The 17,303-nt window shown below is 48.0% G+C and overlaps 1 protein-coding gene across 10 annotated transcripts in view; it reads right to left on the bottom strand.

Annotated features, from left to right (window-relative positions):
- Positions 1-2,742: 2,742 nt before the first annotated feature.
- GSE1 (Gse1 coiled-coil protein) overlaps positions 2,743-17,303 on the bottom strand; it is a 378,777-nt gene continuing 364,216 nt past the window's right edge. For all 10 annotated transcript variants that reach the window (XM_029608057.1, XM_029608051.1, XM_029608052.1 and 7 more), the window contains 3 exons: positions 8,747-9,007; positions 7,895-7,998; positions 2,743-6,723 (listed from right to left, as the gene is read on the bottom strand). In XM_029608057.1, coding sequence (XP_029463917.1) covers positions 6,589-6,723; positions 7,895-7,998; positions 8,747-9,007 — 500 coding nt within the window. In that variant the 3' untranslated portion in view covers positions 2,743-6,588. The remainder of the gene's footprint in view (positions 6,724-7,894; positions 7,999-8,746; positions 9,008-17,303) is intronic.

Here is a 17,303-nt window from a genome sequence, read left to right as displayed (position 1 = left end):
GCTCAGGTGATGGCTGTACATTCTGACTTATATGGTTATAAGGGTTGTTCTTGCTCATTCGGTGGGGGATGTTTGATAGGTTACGTTGAGTTTTGGGATACTTTTCTATCTTGGCTTGGGTACAGGTCAATACTGATGGACTGCAGGTGGCTCACCAGGTTTAAGTGACAGTGTCAGTAAAACTTTCTCTGTCTCCATCTGCTGGCAGGGAGGCAAAACCCAGAAGTCTGGACTGATCTGTGGTACTACAGGAATGAAAATTAGCAGGTAAGAACCAATTTTCCTGTTTGCTATTTAGTCTACTTATGCAGGGAAATTTATTTATTTATTTATTTTTAATTTTTATATACCGGAATTCCTGTATACAATACAAATCAATCCGGTTTACAATGAACAATAAGTTACCCTGGTTGGAGCGATCCGACCTGGGCTTATTACAAGGAACATTGAAAAGTAACAATAAACCATTTAACATTTAACATTATTCGTATTTTGAAACAATACGTGTGTTCAACTTTTTACAAGGAATTTTGAATAGCGACACCGAACCACCAAACACCATCGTATTCTGAAGATAGTTAGCGGATTAAACATTGCAAATTAACAGTTGGATAAAGATGATCCATGTTATGTGGATTGACTGGGTTAAGACCATGTGCATAATAGTTGCAGTGAGATGGGAACAAACTAGGAACAATTTATTCTAAGGGATACAAAGGAGTAATAATAAATAAGTATACAGTTATATAGTATATGATTAATGACTGTTAAATAAAATTGCGAGTAAGAGAGTATATAAATTAAGTATCTATGGTGTTAGTGACACGATGCAATGAATGGATCTGAAAAGAAGTCAGAGGAGGTGCCTAGTTACATTCTGGGAATTGGAAAGCTTGCCTGAAGAGCCAGGTTTTTAACTTTTTTTTGAACTCTGGTAGACTGGGTTCGAGGCGTAGGTCTGGTGGGGAGAGCATTCCATTGGTGTGGTCCCGCAGTTGAGAGTGCTCTTTTTCTTAGTGTTGATTTAGCTGGAGCTGCGACTAAGGTGCCTTTGTAGGCGCTTCTGATGGGGCTGGAGGATAAGTGTGGACGAAGTTGAGTTTGTAGTGATATAGGTGCGACGTTGTGAATTGCTTTATGAATAATGGTTAAGGTTTTAAATAGGATTCTCTGTTTGATGGGTAGCCAGTGGAGGTTGCTCAAGATGGGGGTGATATGGTCTCTTTTATTAGTGTTAGTTAGGATTCTGGCTGCGGCGTTTTGTACCATCAACCACACTGTTTTAGACAAGTGGCTTTGTAGAAGAGTGCAGCTGTTCACTCCTAGACATGGATATAAGTCATCAGCCCTGTTGGGAGAGAGACCTTTTTATTGACTTGTCACCTACTACTTGTTTGTTAAATTCTCTTTCTATATATACAAGGGTGGGAGGAAACTGTTTTGATATTGCACACACTCAAGAAGAAACAAATCTTATTTACAAGTTTTGCCAACAACCTTGAAAAAGAATTTGTACCTTACCTAAACTTTAGCAAAAATCCAGCTTATTTTCCCTTCTGTAAATTGTTAGAGTGGATGAGTGGGCACGAGCATCCATTTAGTTTTGCAATTATGGCTCTGAAAAAATGTTTTTGAAAACAACGTAGACATCCCTGGTCCTTTAAAAAAAAAAAAGTTTAGGCTGGCCAAAAATCAGCAAGGGAAATGTTTTCTGCAACTGTGTAGCCCTTAACACTCAAATGTAAATGCTTAGGAGAAATTGCCTCCCTCTCTTCTAAGCTCCTATACCTTCCTGGGATGAGAGGTGCTCTTCTCTACAGGCAATTTTAGGATGCAATTTTTCAGTGATTAACTACATAACAAAAACTGAAGACTTTTAGTAATAGCAAACATGCCTCACAATTTAGGAAGATTTTATTTTGGGGGATTTTGTCAGAAATTACAGCAATATATTCATAAATACCTAATTACTACATTCAACAAATAATATATTACATTACAATTAATTCAAACAAGTACACTTAGAACAGGTTTAAATCTTTTTTTTTTTTTTTCACAGCATCTAAAACTGACCCCCCTCAAATGTTTGAGGGCCCCCTTCCTCCTTCCCCCCCTCCCCCCCGCTGGAGTTACTGACCTAGCCATATCCACAGGGAATGTATGAGCAATGGCTACCACTTGGCATGGTCTTACCAGCCAGGCAAATGTAGGTGGAGTGATTTCTAACAGCCAATGAGAGGACAGGTACCGCCAATGTGTTTGTGTGTGTGGGGGGGGGAGGGAATTTACATAGAAGCAGCAATACTAAACCTGTAGGTCTTTTTGTGCCACTAGAGCTGTTAGAGACTGTAAAATGTAGCCCAAATTTCCATCTTAAAAAGCAATTAGTATTCTAGAGTGTCGTGATGAGACTTAGTTTATAGCTACAGTTGCTCGCCAAGACAGCAGATGAGGGTCAATTTCAGGGGCATCAGAGCTGGAACACGTTGTGTGTAATAAAATGTTTAACCTGTGCCACCAAGTGGTAAGTGGGAGGTACTGCAGCTAACGGCAAAGCAGTACTCTCGCCACCCTACTTAAAAGCAGCCTTGGCAATTTTAAAACCGGTTTCAGATCTTTTCAAGACATCTTGCAGAAAGGAAGCTAAAATATAGACTAGCTCTTGGCTGTAAGACCCGTTCACTTTGGTAGCTGAGCTGAGGAACAGCTGATATCTCGCCCCCACCATAGTAAACACCGCAGTTGCTGGATCCTTGGAGCTTGGCAAGTTATAGGAAACCATGTTTTTTGTTTTTGTTTTTTTGTCTTCAGTATTATATTGAAATTTTCCTAGTGGCTGGTTGGAGGCAGTCAAACCTCATCACTGCCGTTTGCACAGTCATAATGGCATCCTGTGACCTACAGGCTTCGTTGCTGTCAGGTATGGAAAAAAAAATCATGGCATCCCAAGAAATGTCAGTCTAAATGCTTTTCACTGCTTCTCTGGCTGTGTGAAATACTTTTAAATAGATGTGGAAAGAACAATAACACAAGGCAAATAAAAAGGGAGCACTGTGTTTGCACATCTGCATACCAGCTGCACATTTCTAGGATCTCCATCTGGAACATCTGCTTTGGCAAACTTGGCTGCTTGTGGCCTGTGTTGCAGGGCTGTGCACATGGAGCTACAGCTACACCAACGGCATTAAAACCAAACCAAACCAAGCCTTTTTTGAAAATTTACTTGTATCCTCCTTCCCCTGTGGAGCCCTGCTGGCTCTAAAGCCATGGCCCTGCCTCTGGAAAAGTAACAGGCATTCTATGCACCTGAGCCCTGCATAGCTGAATCCAGGCTAAACTTGTGAATATTTTGCCGTAGGCAGAGGTAAGGCCCATGCCACGCAGCTCTGAAAAAGAGCCTGACATGCTGTGCGCTGTTAGAAGGGACGGATGTGCCTCTGAGCCAAATGGAGCCTGGCGCCAGGATGGAGGGTGATGGTAAAGCCTTGTGATGTGCAGGGTGGGTGTGCCAACGCTGCTCGGAAGGGTCATTTGTCCTTAAGAACACAATTCCACATTGGGTTACAGTACACTACAGCGAAGACATCTCAGACTATGGAAGACTCAAAAGCTTGGGTGTAAATACTGATGTGAGGCTCATGAATTAATGCAATGGACTGTTTTGATCCTTAATATTTGCACTGACTGCTGGATACTTTGATGCTGAGAGAAATAAAATTGTGGGCAGAATGAAGTGCTCTAACACAACCTTTACCTTGGAGGCGCAAAGCCTTCCTGTGCCACGGGGCTGGAGCTCTGGGTCTTCTCTGCCTGCATAGCCGCTACCCACCTCGGTCTGAGCACAGACGACCCCCTTTCTTTGTTTCTGGTCTTCAGAAACTGATGGGTCTCTCTTGCTTTTCTAACAACCAGCCCAGTGCTGTCTGGTCCTGATTGCTTGGCTAAAGACAGGGGAATGGAAATCTGAAAAGCAAAACCAGGAAATAGGGTGACCGTACCGGATGCCTCCCATCTCTCTGCGCTTACAGCTGCCATTCCTCTGGCCTTCAGACTGTGAGCATTGCTAGGCTCGCCAGAACCAAGCAAGGTTTGATGCCTGCAGGACAACTGGGCAAGAGGTGCTGGCTGCTGCACCTTCCTGCCACCCTGGACAAAACACCCATAAATCCCTTGGCTTCCAGCAGCTCCATCTCAAGACCAGCGCTGGTTGTGAAACGGACCTAGAGACCAGGATCTCACTGCCAGACTGCGCTGCTTCCTTTCTTAGCGTCATTTTCATTTAAGATGGAGGCTGCACATAAAAGCAGCTTCGAGCAGTAGGTTGAGTTTCAACCCCATCAAAATGGGGCAGTGCCCCGCCGCTTCCCCTCGCGCCCTGGCTGTCCACTCCTGATGCAGCAGGACGATTTGGCAAAGATCCCCTGACCCCCCTCCCCCTCGGAACAGGCAGGCAGCGAGTACTGAAGAAAGTAACAGCACAACATTAATCCAAGTGTCCCTGTGGGGGGAGGTCAGGGCACAGAGGGTCTCTCAGGCTGGGGCAGTGCACTGGTTCATGGCCTCTCCCCCTGTACTCAGGAGAAGACTTTGCACTCTTGTCTGTGGTGAAGGCTGTGCGCACCCTGCCCTCCCCCCCTCCCCCTGCCAGAAGCATCGTTTCAAGTCTCTGCTTCTGCTAAGCCCAGGCCCTGGTGCCCTGGGCAATTACTGGCAATCTTTCCATGCAGACCATAAAGCCCACCACTACCCTGCTCTTCCCTGCCCCCTGTTACACTCCAAAGGGCTTTGCTTTGGCTTTTATTACCAGAAACCCAGGATGGGAGAAAGTTTACACAAACTGTGCTGTGGTGCAGATTGCCACACTCCAGTCTGGTTGAGCATGGATCTCTGCAAGGGGCTCCAGCCTGGTTAAATTCACTTTTCCGTTACTGAGGTCCCTGCTGCACGGAAGGTTCACACTGGCACAGGTCCACTAATGAATAAGACCCAACAAAGCAAGCTCAGACTCTCCCATCCACTCCCCCTGGAGGAAGGTAATGGCTCCAGCCTCTGGAGCTAGGCTTAAGAGAACAAGATTATCTGGCAAGCTCGTTTTAAACGTGTAAAAACTAATCGAATGGATTTAGAATATTTCCCTAAAACGTGCAGGGCAGGTAGCACTGCTAACGCACCCACGTTTTACACAGAGCAGATCACAGGCTTGCAAAGTCTTTGCCCCGGAAAGATTCATATCTGCAGTCTGAGTGATGGGGCCTGACGCTTGCTCAATAGCAAGGCCAGCAAACACTTTAGGAGAGTGAGTGCCTACCCTGGGTAGAATGCAGCTCTTAAGAACGGTACATTTGACACTGCAAGGTATGCAGTGCCATCGTGTGTGTGGGCAGGGGCAGAGAGGACATGCCAACTTTGGCCTGGTGCCTTATGACACTGCTGAGGAGTGGAATGGGTAATGACCTCCCCACCAGCTCTTCGAACTGAGTGACACATCCTTGCTAGAGATCCAAGCCTGCCCCAGATATGGCCTCCTGCAAAGCCGCTCGGCCCCTGCCTCACTGAGCCCCAGCCAGAACACAGACGACTCACAGCCATAAGCTAAGGGGTGCATACTGCAGAGGGGAGGGGTTTATCGGTGTATTTTAATTCTTTAAAAAAACACTTCAATATTTCTCCATGTCCTGACCAGCAGTGGCAATACAAATATTAAATGCAAAATTTGTTATTTCTGCCCCACAAAGAAAACAAAACAAAAAAAAAATGGCAGGCTTTTTTTCTTTATAACAATAAAGAAAGTAATAAAAGGCATATAAAACTGTAAGTTAGTTTTCTTCTGTACAGTACAACGTTGCAGCACCTATTTGGACACTTGTCTTTTTGTCACTGCCCCTGGTAGCAAGCTGGAAGGTACCGTCAGCTCTTTAGTACTCTTAAAGTAGCTTGAGCTCTTCGTGGTGGAAGGGGGATGAAGCTGATTATTAACTAACAACCCTGCACCCGGCGTCTTCTCCCACCCACTTAAGAAGAAAAACTGAAATTTGTGACAAAGAATTAGGAAAAAAACCCTGTCGTGTAGCAAAATCCAGGTACCCAGTTCTTGGGTCTTATTACTATGGCAACAAATGAAAGAATAAAATAAACATCATCTTTACCGATCCAACACAAGCACTGACAAACAAGTCATGTGACCTGCGATGAGCCAACAGAGTGCAGACAGCCAGGTGACGGTCCAATAGCGTGAAGACGGAAGGTCACATGACGCAGTGCATTTAGTGTTTGCTGCGGGAGACTTCCTCAGGGCACGGGAGACAAGATGGAGAGGAGTGAAGAAAGAGGAAGCAAAACCAAAAGAAAAACAAAACAAAAAACAAAAAAAATCTCTTTAAAAATAAGTTTTCAAAGGATTACAAAGATTTAATTGCACCAAAGTCAGTGTGAACTGTCTCTCTTTCCAGATTCCCATATTCCTTTGCTTCATGCATGGCACATTCTCTTCTTGTTTGCTTCAATCCTCCCAGTGAAAAATATTAAATATTCAAGGTAATAAAATAGAGAATATTTCTATACTGTATGTTCTGCCTAGTGCAAGCAGGGTCACCTGGGGATGCCCTTGAAGTAACCCCGTGACCACTGCATGGCCGGCAGTGCAAGGCACTTCTGTAAGTGTTCCAGCTCCGCCTGGAGACGCTCCCTCTCCGACAGCACTTTCTGCTTTTCCCGCTGCAGCTCCTACGGGCAAGGCAGAGAAAAAGAAGGGTTAGGACTCAGGGAAGGAAGCTGGAGATGGCTGAGGTGCGATCTGAGGTGCAATGTGCAGGAACCTCAACTGTGCAAGCTGGAAAACGGGAGTCGCAAAGCATCGTCCGCTTCTGAAGACAAGGCAGTAAACCCCCAAAATGATCCAAACCACAAAGACGGGCGGCTGGAGAGTACAGGGCGTGTTCTGGGACACCGTATTGGAAGTCTGAGCAGTAGAGATGCAACAGAACAATAAGCAACAAACACTCATCTGCCCTTCTTATCTTTGAATTAAGGCTTGGAAATTAGGTTTTTAAATACTATCTTGTTTTAATGTTTGTAACTTTACACATTTTCTAGTGGCTTTTTCTTTTTGCTGTAAACCGCCTTCAGCAACATTCTGAAAGCCAGGAAGGCAGTTTATAAATACGCTAAATTAAAAAAAAAAAAGAAAGGATCAGTCTCCAGCTTTATCCCAACGAGCTTCTGTGCCCATCTCGTCAGTGTCCAGGAGGCCATTCCGTGCACCCAGCAACTCTTTCTATGATGAAATGCTTCTGTACCTTAGTAGTAAGTTTACCTCTTCCAACCTCATATTCTAGCCCCTTTCTTCCCAAACCAGCCCTGCTGACAGCACAGCCGGTCAGGTTTTCAGGATATCCACAAGGAACATGCATGAGATCAATTTGCATTACTGGGCCACCACTGTAAGCACAGACTAAGCTCATGCACATCCTCTGTGGATATCCTGAAGACGCCAAGCAATTACAAATCTGGGAAGCTCTGGTGAATGTACTTTCTGCTCCAAGAAAGCTGGGGAAACTGCAGAAAGAGAGGAAACCACGAACAGCAAAACAAAAACTTACAATTCTTTCCCTTTTGGTGTTTTTAAGGCAGCTTTTCACCAGAGAGAAAGAGCAAAAGTAAGCGAATTCCTTTGTCTTTGGTGCTTAGCGGCCTGGTGTGGGTAGGAGGCTATCATTAAGTGGTACGTCAAAGAGATCCTGCATGTCACACGACTCTCTGCAATCCCCGTTTCATTACCCCAAGCCCATTCTGAAAGCCTTATAAAAATGTCCCAAGACAATTAAAAGTCCAGCAATTGGTCAATGCGTGAGCACTGGACCTCTACCTAGCAGATAACGCCGTGCGGCCCGCTTACCGCCATGCTGTGGGAAAGCTGATCCGCAGTCAGGCTGAGGCTGTAGTGCTGAGCTTCCAGCCACCGGCACTGGCTCTGTAACACCTGACGCTCCAGATTCTGCTCTGCAATTACAAGGAGGAGGAGCAGGTCAGCCAAACAAGGTGGTTTCACTCTGAGGAAGCCCAGACACCAGCCTCCCATGGCTCCCGGTTTTCAGTCGGACACACTGATGGAGCCCAGTGACTCTCCGCTGTCAACAGCTGATCTGTGCCATCTGGTCTATTATTGAGGCCCACGGAGATGGTAGTCTGTGCCTGGTTTCTGTTTTCCTTATAAATGGAAGTACGTGAGCGGTGGCATGTTGTGCCAACAAGAGACAATAGCCAGAAGTGTTCAGAAAGAAACACCCAAGCTCCCCCTCAGTCTGCAAATCACTTTCAAATACTTGTCTGGGGCCCTTTTTCTCTCCCAGAAGAGAGTACATTTAACAGATTAAGAATCAGAGGTGCAAATATTTCTGGTCTTTCACCGTCCCTCTTGTGTTGTCTGGCTTTCTCAACACATCACAGCTAAGGTCTATGTTGTGCTGCCTCTGCTTCCCCCTCCCTTGGCAGCTATCGAGCCCTGCATGCCTTCCGCCTGGAGGTTCAACTTTAGCTGCGCCGAGCTGCCAATGGGGGAATTATTTCCTGCTTAGAGAGAGATTCTCGGATGGATTTGACACAAGAGAGCTCTCAGTAACAGTGCGCAGAGTTAACCATAGACACCCATCAACCCAGCAGTTTGATAAGGGATGAGCACAATGTATCCCAGGGGAAACAGGATTCATCTCAGGTGCTGAGGGGGGCACGTTTTGTCATAATGACTTACCTTCTATATGCTCTTGGTAAGCTTCAAAGATGGCCTCTATTCCCTGCCACTTAGGTCTGGGGGGATCCTCCTCTTCTTCCTCCTCGGAAGATTCAGTTTCCTCTTCCTCACTGTGCCTGCCCTGCTCCTGGACCGCAGAACTCTGCTGGCAATTTCGTTGAGGCGCTGCACCCCTGCTTGAGGTCTGGAGTTCGGGAATGTTGTAGTGGATGGAGGCGTCCAGCTTGTGATTCTGCTCAGCAGTCAGTACAGCTGCAGCTCCTGGAGAGGGCGGGGAACAGAAGGCGGCAAGATTAAGCTCTGGGCTCCCTCCACGCTACGTGGCTACCACCATCCCCAGAAAAAGGGCCCCAGACACACAGCAGGGAGCACAGAGTTCTCCACATCATAGCTTTTTTATTTTTTCAAAACTGTTTCTTCATACCAAAAAGGGTTGGGGCCAGGAGGGCAGCACTGCTGCTTCTTTGTGCTCCCAACAACCCCCAATCCCACGGCACTTCAACACTCTTGTGGCATCTCTCTCAATCCCTGTTGTCGCTCAGACCTGACTAGAAGTAGAGAGATCCTGGACTCTCCTCATCCAAATGGTGGCAGAACTCATGAGGGGAAAGGCGATATTGGGCCTGGTACTTACGAAGGCAGACAGAGAGTCTAATGTCCCAGCAGGTGCCCACTTTGCCACCGGCGACCATCAGACACCATGAACTGATATAACAGCCACGGCACAGGGAAGCACACAAAGTCAGAAGGCCCGGATTTCAAAAAATAGGGATTTTGGTAAAATATGAATGTGCAGTACCCTAAATGAAAGGCTGGTAGGTCGGGAGGAGGTGGGTGAAGAAGAGTGGATTAGGTCAAAAAGGAGCTGCAGCCAAGGGCGACAGATCGCCATCATCGGGAAAAGTCATGAAAATAAGCGGAAAAGAAAACTGGCATAGCTTTCCCAAAGAGGTGGCACAAAAAAGTCAGGGCAAAAAGATTAGCAGTCAAAAGAATATCCAGTTAAGCTGGAAGAGGTCAGGATGGCCAAAGCCATTTGAGAAGAGTTGAGGAACAAGCAGAAAGGCTAAATAAATCGTTATGTTCGTTTTTCACTGCAGAAGAGGTGGGAGAAGGCCTGCCGATAGTTGACCATGGGAGCGGGGGAGATACGATACGATGCACGGAAGAGCAAAACAAAGTGAACATAAGCCATGGGGCCAGGTGGGATGCACCCTGGGGTGCTAAGAGGGCTCACTGAGGTTCTGGCAGGTCTGCTGACGATCTCTGGAGCCAGGCGTAGTACCAAGGGACTGGAGAAGCATGAATGTGCTTCCCCTTCTGAAAAGAGGTAACAGAGAGGAGGTTGAAAACTACAGGCCAATTAGCCTATGGTGGGGAAATGGATGGAGAATCTTCTGAAGGAAAAGAGAGTGAACTATGTACAATCCAGTGGCCTGCAGGATCTGAGGCAGCATGGTTTCACCACAGGTAAATCATGTCAGACAAATCTCGATTCCTTCGCATGGGTGCCTGGAGAGTTAGATCGAGGACCCTGCACTGCATGGCATTTACTTGGATTTCAGCAAAGCTTTTGAAGCATCACACAGGAGAATTATTAATAAGCTGAGCAGCCCAGGGGAGGGCTGGATTAGGAACTGGTTGAGGGCAATGGTAAATGGTATTCATTTCAGAACAAAAAAAAGGTGTTCTCGGAAGACAGCAGGAAGCTAGTCCTCACACATGGGTGACATCAACAGATTGGAGCCCCGATGCAGAAAACTTATGTCAGAGATCACCCTGCCATGATAAAACTTAGTATAAGGTGGCTGTCACTAAGACCTGGAGTGTGCTGAACTGACCACCACCAAAATTATGACCTTCCAGGTCGGGTATTTCAGGTCACAGGAGTGTAGCGGCTCAAAAGGAGCTTTCATCAGCTGAACTTGTTGCACGCCCCATCCGCGCAAGGGCCTGCTCACCTTGCTAGCTCCTCTGCAGGTCACGGATCGGCCTCCCCAGCGGCAGCCGCAAGCTCCTCCAGGCCTTGGCGTCCTGCGGTGGTGGTCGCTGGGCCTTTCACTGCGCACCAGGCCTCACGCCGGAGTTCGGCGTCCTCAGTGGTGTCGGCCATGCCCCTACACGCGCGTGGACTGCCCGGCCTCTTGTAGGACCAGAGGCGGGTCCTAGCTCCGTGGCGTGTCCTGATTGAACGTACTACATAAGGAAATTCCTGCCTGCACTTCCTTGCCTTGGCAATCGAGTCAGCACTGTATGTGTACTAGTTTGCCTCTGCGTTCAGTCTTGTTCCAGCGTCCTTCTGTTCCAGTGTCCTGTCTTCCCAGGTAGTACCTTCGGACTGACTCTCTGGTACTGACCTCTGCCTGCTCCATTGACCATTCTGCTTGCTGCCTGGATCTTGACCTCTGCCTGCCTTCGTGACCTTGTCTGACCTCTGGAACCTGACCCCTGCTTTGGCTGACACTCCTCAGACTGATCCTCGGAACCTGACCCTGGCTGCCATTGACCACGTCTCTTGCTTTGTCATCGCCTATGCTGTACTGGCCTTCCCTGATTCTCCAGGCCTACAGCCTAGTGACCGACCGCGCTCCCTTGCTGCTCATGGGCACGTCTCTCTAATACCTCTTCGGGAGACCCTGTAAGGCCCATCTAAATCCAAGTGGCCCTGGTCCCTACGGGCTCCACCCGGGGGGGACCGCAGGCTTCCAGTGGTGAAGTTCTTCCTAAGCTTCTGTCTCCTCCTGTGCTCCACCCCCTGGGGGCAGGTGCTTCCTGGTCCCTACCAGAGAAACGTTCTACACTGCTCCAGGACAAGGGTCCACCTCCAAGCGCAACAGAACTAGCACCACATTGAGGTCCCAAGACACAGGGGAGGCTTCAATTGAAGCAGGCCCAGCATGAAACGTACAATTATACGCTGTACAGAGATGGGCGTATCATCTACACATTGATGGTATGTGCCAATCGCACTAAGTTGAACTCTAATGGAGTTGGGTTGCAAGCCAGCTTCCAATAGGTATAGAAGGTAGTCAAGAAGTTTCTGTGCGGGGCAGGAGAATGGATCTTCTCCTTACATCACATGGAAAACCTCCTCCACTTTAGTCCATAGGACTTTCTAGTGGAAGGCTTTCTAGAAGCCACCAGGACCTGAGAAAGTTCAAGCGGCTGCAGAATTAACCTCTCAATATCCAAACTGTGAGCGACAGGGCCTGGAGGTTGGGTTGCCACAGCCTGCCTTGGTCTTGCGTGATGAGATCTAGGGAAGTCCCAAGACTGATCAGTCTCCGAAAGGACAACTCACATAGGAATGGAAACCAGACCTGTCTTGGCCAATGAGGGGCTAGAAGAATCATAGTCCCTCTGTCCTCACAAAGCTGCAACAGAGTGTCTCCAAGAGAATCAGAGGAGACGTGTACAGGAGACCATTGCCCCAATGATGGGTGAGGGCATCCGAGGCTGGTTTGCCATTTGACCTGTACAGGGAGCAGAACCGAGGCACTTTCCTGTTATAGGGGGATGCGAACATATGTACATCCATGCTCCCCAGAGGCTGAATATCTGATTCGCTACTCCCTGATCCAGGGACCACTTATGGTGTCTGAAGGCTCGGCTCAGCCTGTCCACTATCACGCTCTCTGATCTGGCCAGGTACATAGCCCTGAGCATCATCCTGTGGGACAGGGCCATTGAACAGATCTGGACTGCTTCCTGACACAGGAGGTACGATCCCGTGCCTCCCTGCTTGTTGACATACCATATAGCTACTTGGTTGTTAGTGTGGATCAGGACAACTTTGTTGGACAGCCGATCTCTGAAAGCCCATAGCATGTACCTGATCACCCAAAGCTCCAGGAAGTTGATTTGACAAGAGCTTTCTTGAGCGGACAAGAGGCCCTGGGTATCAAACCCATCTCCATGAGCTCCCCAGCCCAGGATGGATGCATCCATGGTTAGGACAATTTTAGTAGGGAGACTCCAAAAAGAGATCCCCTGTTCTAGGTTTGAAAGTACCCGCCATTAGGACAATGACTACAGGAGAGACAGGGTGACTCGAATATAAATCTGGAGTGGCCTGGCACCACTGCAACCTCAGGGTCCATTGGGCTCTGCACCTGTGTAAACGTGTCAAGGGAATAACATGGATCCTATGACATCCAATTGAGGTGATCAGCTGAGATGGGACTTCGGGTAGTTGAAAATGAACCCTAGTAACTCCAACACTCGTATGGTCAAGTGCATGGACCTGATGGCCCCAGCCTGAGATGTGCTCTTGACTAGCCAATCATTCAGATACGGGAAAACATGCACCACCACGGCTTGGCATTTTGTGAAGACCCATGGGGCAGACGCAAGCCCGAATGGCAATACCTGGTATTGGAAGTGCTGATTTTCCACCACAAATCGAAGATACTTCCTGTGACCGGGGAAGATCTCTATATGAGTGTATGTGTCCTTTAGGTTGAGGGAACATAGCCAGTCCCTTTTTTGTAAAAGGGGGATCAAGGTACCCAGGGAAACCATCTTGAACGTTTCTTTTCTTAGAAACTTGTTCAAGGACCTTAGGTCTAGGATGAGAGAGTTCTGTTCTCTTTGGAATCAGGAAGTACCCAGAATAGATTCCCTGCCTTCTTTGCCTTGGTGGTATGGGCTTGACTACTCTGGCCATTAAGAGGGAGGAGAGCTCCGCTAGCAGTACCTCCTGATGTGCTACCGGCTCCAAATATGGGCACGGATGGCAATTTGGTGGGACACCCAATAGATTCAATTGGTACCCTTGGCGGACGATAGACAGAACCCACTGGTCTGAGGTTATACTGGGCCACTGGTTCACAGCCTGCCTCCGGAGGGTCCATCATCCCGGGTATGGGCAACTGGCTTATGCTCCCTGTGGTCCAGTCAAAACACTCGTCCCTGGAGTTAACTGAGGAGCCAGCTGGGGCTTGGGGGCTCTCTGATGCCTGGGACAGCCACGGGAGCCTTGGTGTTATTGACAGGAGCAAGGAGGCAGAGGATAGTATTTCCTTTGGCAAAGGAAAGACTTCCTTAGCCCTGGTCTCGCCAGCCTCCTGGATAAGGAGGATGGTTCTGGAGTACTAGCGGAGAGTTAGAGAGTTTCATAGTGGTCCCGAAGTTGGGCCACAGCATCCCTCACCCTATCTCCCAAGAGATTCTCCCAAGTACACAGCACATCAGCGAGTTGTTCCTGTACTTCTGGTCGGAGATCCAAGGCCCACAGCCATGACATTCTGTGGGTGCAGATTCCCACTGCAGAGACTCTCGATGCCATCTTGAAAACATCATCTTTTCTGCACTCCAGGCCCTTATGCACCAGCGACATGAGGGTGTCCTGCTGCTATTGAGGCAGCTGCTCGACCACCTCCTGCATCTGCTTCCAGATGTCCGAGTACTGGCTCATATAGAGCTGGTAGGCAGCAAAGTGAGCAATAAGCATGGCGATTTGAAATACTTTCCTCCCAAGAGCGTCCATCGCTCTGTGATCCTTCCCCAGGGGCGCCGAGGAATGAGTCCGAGAGCGCTTGGTCCTCGAGGGAAGATCTGACCACCACTGACTGGTGGGGCAGTTAATGCTTATCGAATCCAGCAGCCTTCTGGATGAGGTAAACCCAGTCTGCCTTATTGATGGGAGGCACCGTGAGAGGGTCTTCCCATATTCTCAGCAGCAACTTTTTAAGGATCTCTGGTACCGGTACCGCCACGATCTCCTTAGGAGGCTCCACAAACTGGAGGATCTCAAGCATTTTGTGCCTGGCATCCTTTTCCATAAATAAATGAAAAGAGATGGCTTCCGCCATCACACTCACCAACCTTGCAAAGGTCAAGTCATCAGGCGGAGATTTCATTCAGTCCTCTGGAGAAGGGTCTGAAGGGAGGCTCTCTGAGGACTCCAAAACATCATCCCCCCCAAGGATCAGAGGGTTCCTCATCCTCACCTTAGGCAATTGGGGATGGGTCCCTAGGTGCTTGGCTTACATCTAGACATGCAGGCACCAGTAGAACTGAACAGGGGATGGCAGTCTTCAGCATTTCTGCCGACTTTGGTGGAACTTCCTTCTCGGAGGAACTGGTGACCATCAACATATCAGTAAGGGGAGGCCTTGGTGCCCCGGGAACTGATACCAGCTGGGTCAATAATGCACCAATGAGCATACTGAGCTTCTCCGGAAATGGTTCGACAGGTGGCACCAGGTTTGGTGCCATAGGACTGAAACCCTGCAGTGCCCAGTCTACTGCTAGCTGAACTTGACACTTCAGCTCCTCCTCGAATGTGGCCGATGCCAAGACTGATTGGGATGAAGGAGGGGTAGCCAGATCTTCTTTGGACCCTTAAGGTGGTTCAGTGACTGGCATCAGGACTGGTGGAGACCATTGCGGACCCCTGGTACCAATGGAGGACTGGCACTCCTCACCGCATGGTTTTGGGTGGGGAATTGCAACAAAAGCTGGTGCATCCCCCTGCCTGGCACCATGCATCGATGGGCCGATGTCAATGCTTCTTTGGCTTCCCTTGATGCTTGGCCTGGTCCATCCCTGATGCAGAGGCCGATGATGAGAAACCTGTCCTTGGCCTGGAAGAGATAGACAATGGTCTGTCTCTGGCACCCTTGTCCACTGGAGACATCGATGGAACAGATGTTCCCGCCCATATCGATGGCTCTGTGCGGCTCCTTGGTCCTTTGATGCCGATGGCTCAGACTTCTTCGACCCGAAGACCTGCTCAGTCTTGTTGAGGCAAAGTCATACGTCCTTTCGGGGTTGTCTGGATGCATAAGCGGCACGTCATATGATGCCCCTAGGCAGAGGACACATGCATCATGCGGATGCATAATGGACAAGGTCCTTGAGCACTGGGGGCATCGCAGAAAACCAGACGTGGTCAGGATGGATGAAACAAAGGGGCACTAATGGAAGACGATGGCGGTGTGGCATTGATGACCGGCGGGCACCGATGCACCACTGCCTTGGGGTAATCAACCGCAAAAGGAAACTTACCCGAATCGCTGGAAACACTGACTAGAAGATACTATGGGAGGGCACAGAGAGGGACCAGATGATGGAACAACAAGAAAATAACAACGAACAACGCGAAAAAAATGAAGTTTTCCACAAGGCCAAAAACAACCAAAGTGAGCTCACTAACATCATGAGGCTTACAACTCTGCAGAAAACGAGAGTCTGGATAGGGATCCAGCGTGGATGCATGGTATAGGGTATGCTGGGCATGCTCAGTGTGCCTAGTCAAAGTTCTAGAAAATTTGACAAGTTTTCTGCATCGAGGCTCCATCTGATGATGTCACCCATGTGTGTGGACTACCATCCTGCATGTCCTCTGACAATAGTGGAGAGCTCAGGGATCAGTCTGGGACCAGCTCTATTCAATATCTTTATGAACGATATTGTGCTGAAACAGAGGGGAAACTTTTGGGATTTTTTTTTTTTTGCAGATGACAAAGATCTGCAACTGGGTGGACACTTCTGAAGAGTAGACAGAATGAGACGTAATCTAAGAAAGCTCAAGGAGTGGACACCTTTGAAGGAGTGGTTAAATACTTGTCAGTTAATATTAAGTGCAAAAAACATGCAGTCATGCACTTGGAATGCCGACATCAATGGGAGCGATATGCAGTAGGTGGTGAAGAGCTGATGTGCATCGACCAGGAGAGACCCCTTGAGGTGATAATGTAAGCTGATGCCAAGGTAGCGAAACAGCACAATAAGAGTGTGGCCAGAGCAGAGGAATATTGGGGTGCACAGGGAGAGGCATAAACAGTAGAAAATGAAGAGGTGATAATGCCTCTATACTGGTCTTGGCGAGGCCTTATCTAGGAGTGCTATATTCAGTTCTGGAGGTTGTATTTCAGAAACGACAGAGATGGTCCAGAGAACAGCAACTAAAGTGGTGCTGGGTTTGTACCTAAAACCCTAGAAAATGAGACTGAAGGACCTTAATATGTACACTGGAGAGGAGAAGAGAGGCAGGGGTGAAACAAATGAGAAATAACTATTTACCTGATAATTTCCTTTTCTTTAGGACAGTCAGATAAATGCAGAACAAGTGAGTTTATGCACCTCTACCAGCAGATGGAGAAAGAGCAAACTAACGTCACAATACATAACCCCGATTTAAATTTTTTTTTTTAGATTTTTTTTAAAATTGCTATGATATTAAGTCAGAGGGTGTACAGAAAAGCAGTTTTTTTTCTGCTTTTCTGTACACTTCCCTGGCGCCGGCAGAAATTAACGTCAGCCTTTAGGCAGGCGTTAATTTCTGAAAGTAAAATGTGCGGCTTGACTGTACATTTTACTTTCTGTATCGCACGGGAATAACTAATAGCGCCCGCAACATGCATTTGCATGTTGCGGGCGCTATTAGTTTTGGGGGAGTTGGACACGCGTTTTCGACGCACTATTATCCCTTACTGTATAAGGGGTAAAGCTAGCGCATTGAAAACGCGCGTCCAAACGCGGGCTAACAGTGTGCACTGTACTGTATTGGCCCGAAAGGAAACACACCTCGATCCTTACATCAGGCCTCAAA

The sequence above is a fragment of the Rhinatrema bivittatum genome, chromosome 7 (genome assembly GCF_901001135.1).
Source record: "Rhinatrema bivittatum chromosome 7, aRhiBiv1.1, whole genome shotgun sequence".
Classification (NCBI taxonomy): Eukaryota; Metazoa; Chordata; class Amphibia; order Gymnophiona; family Rhinatrematidae; genus Rhinatrema; species Rhinatrema bivittatum.
Note: the sequence above shows the minus strand (reverse complement) of the source record. Positions and strands in the feature narration are given on the sequence as shown.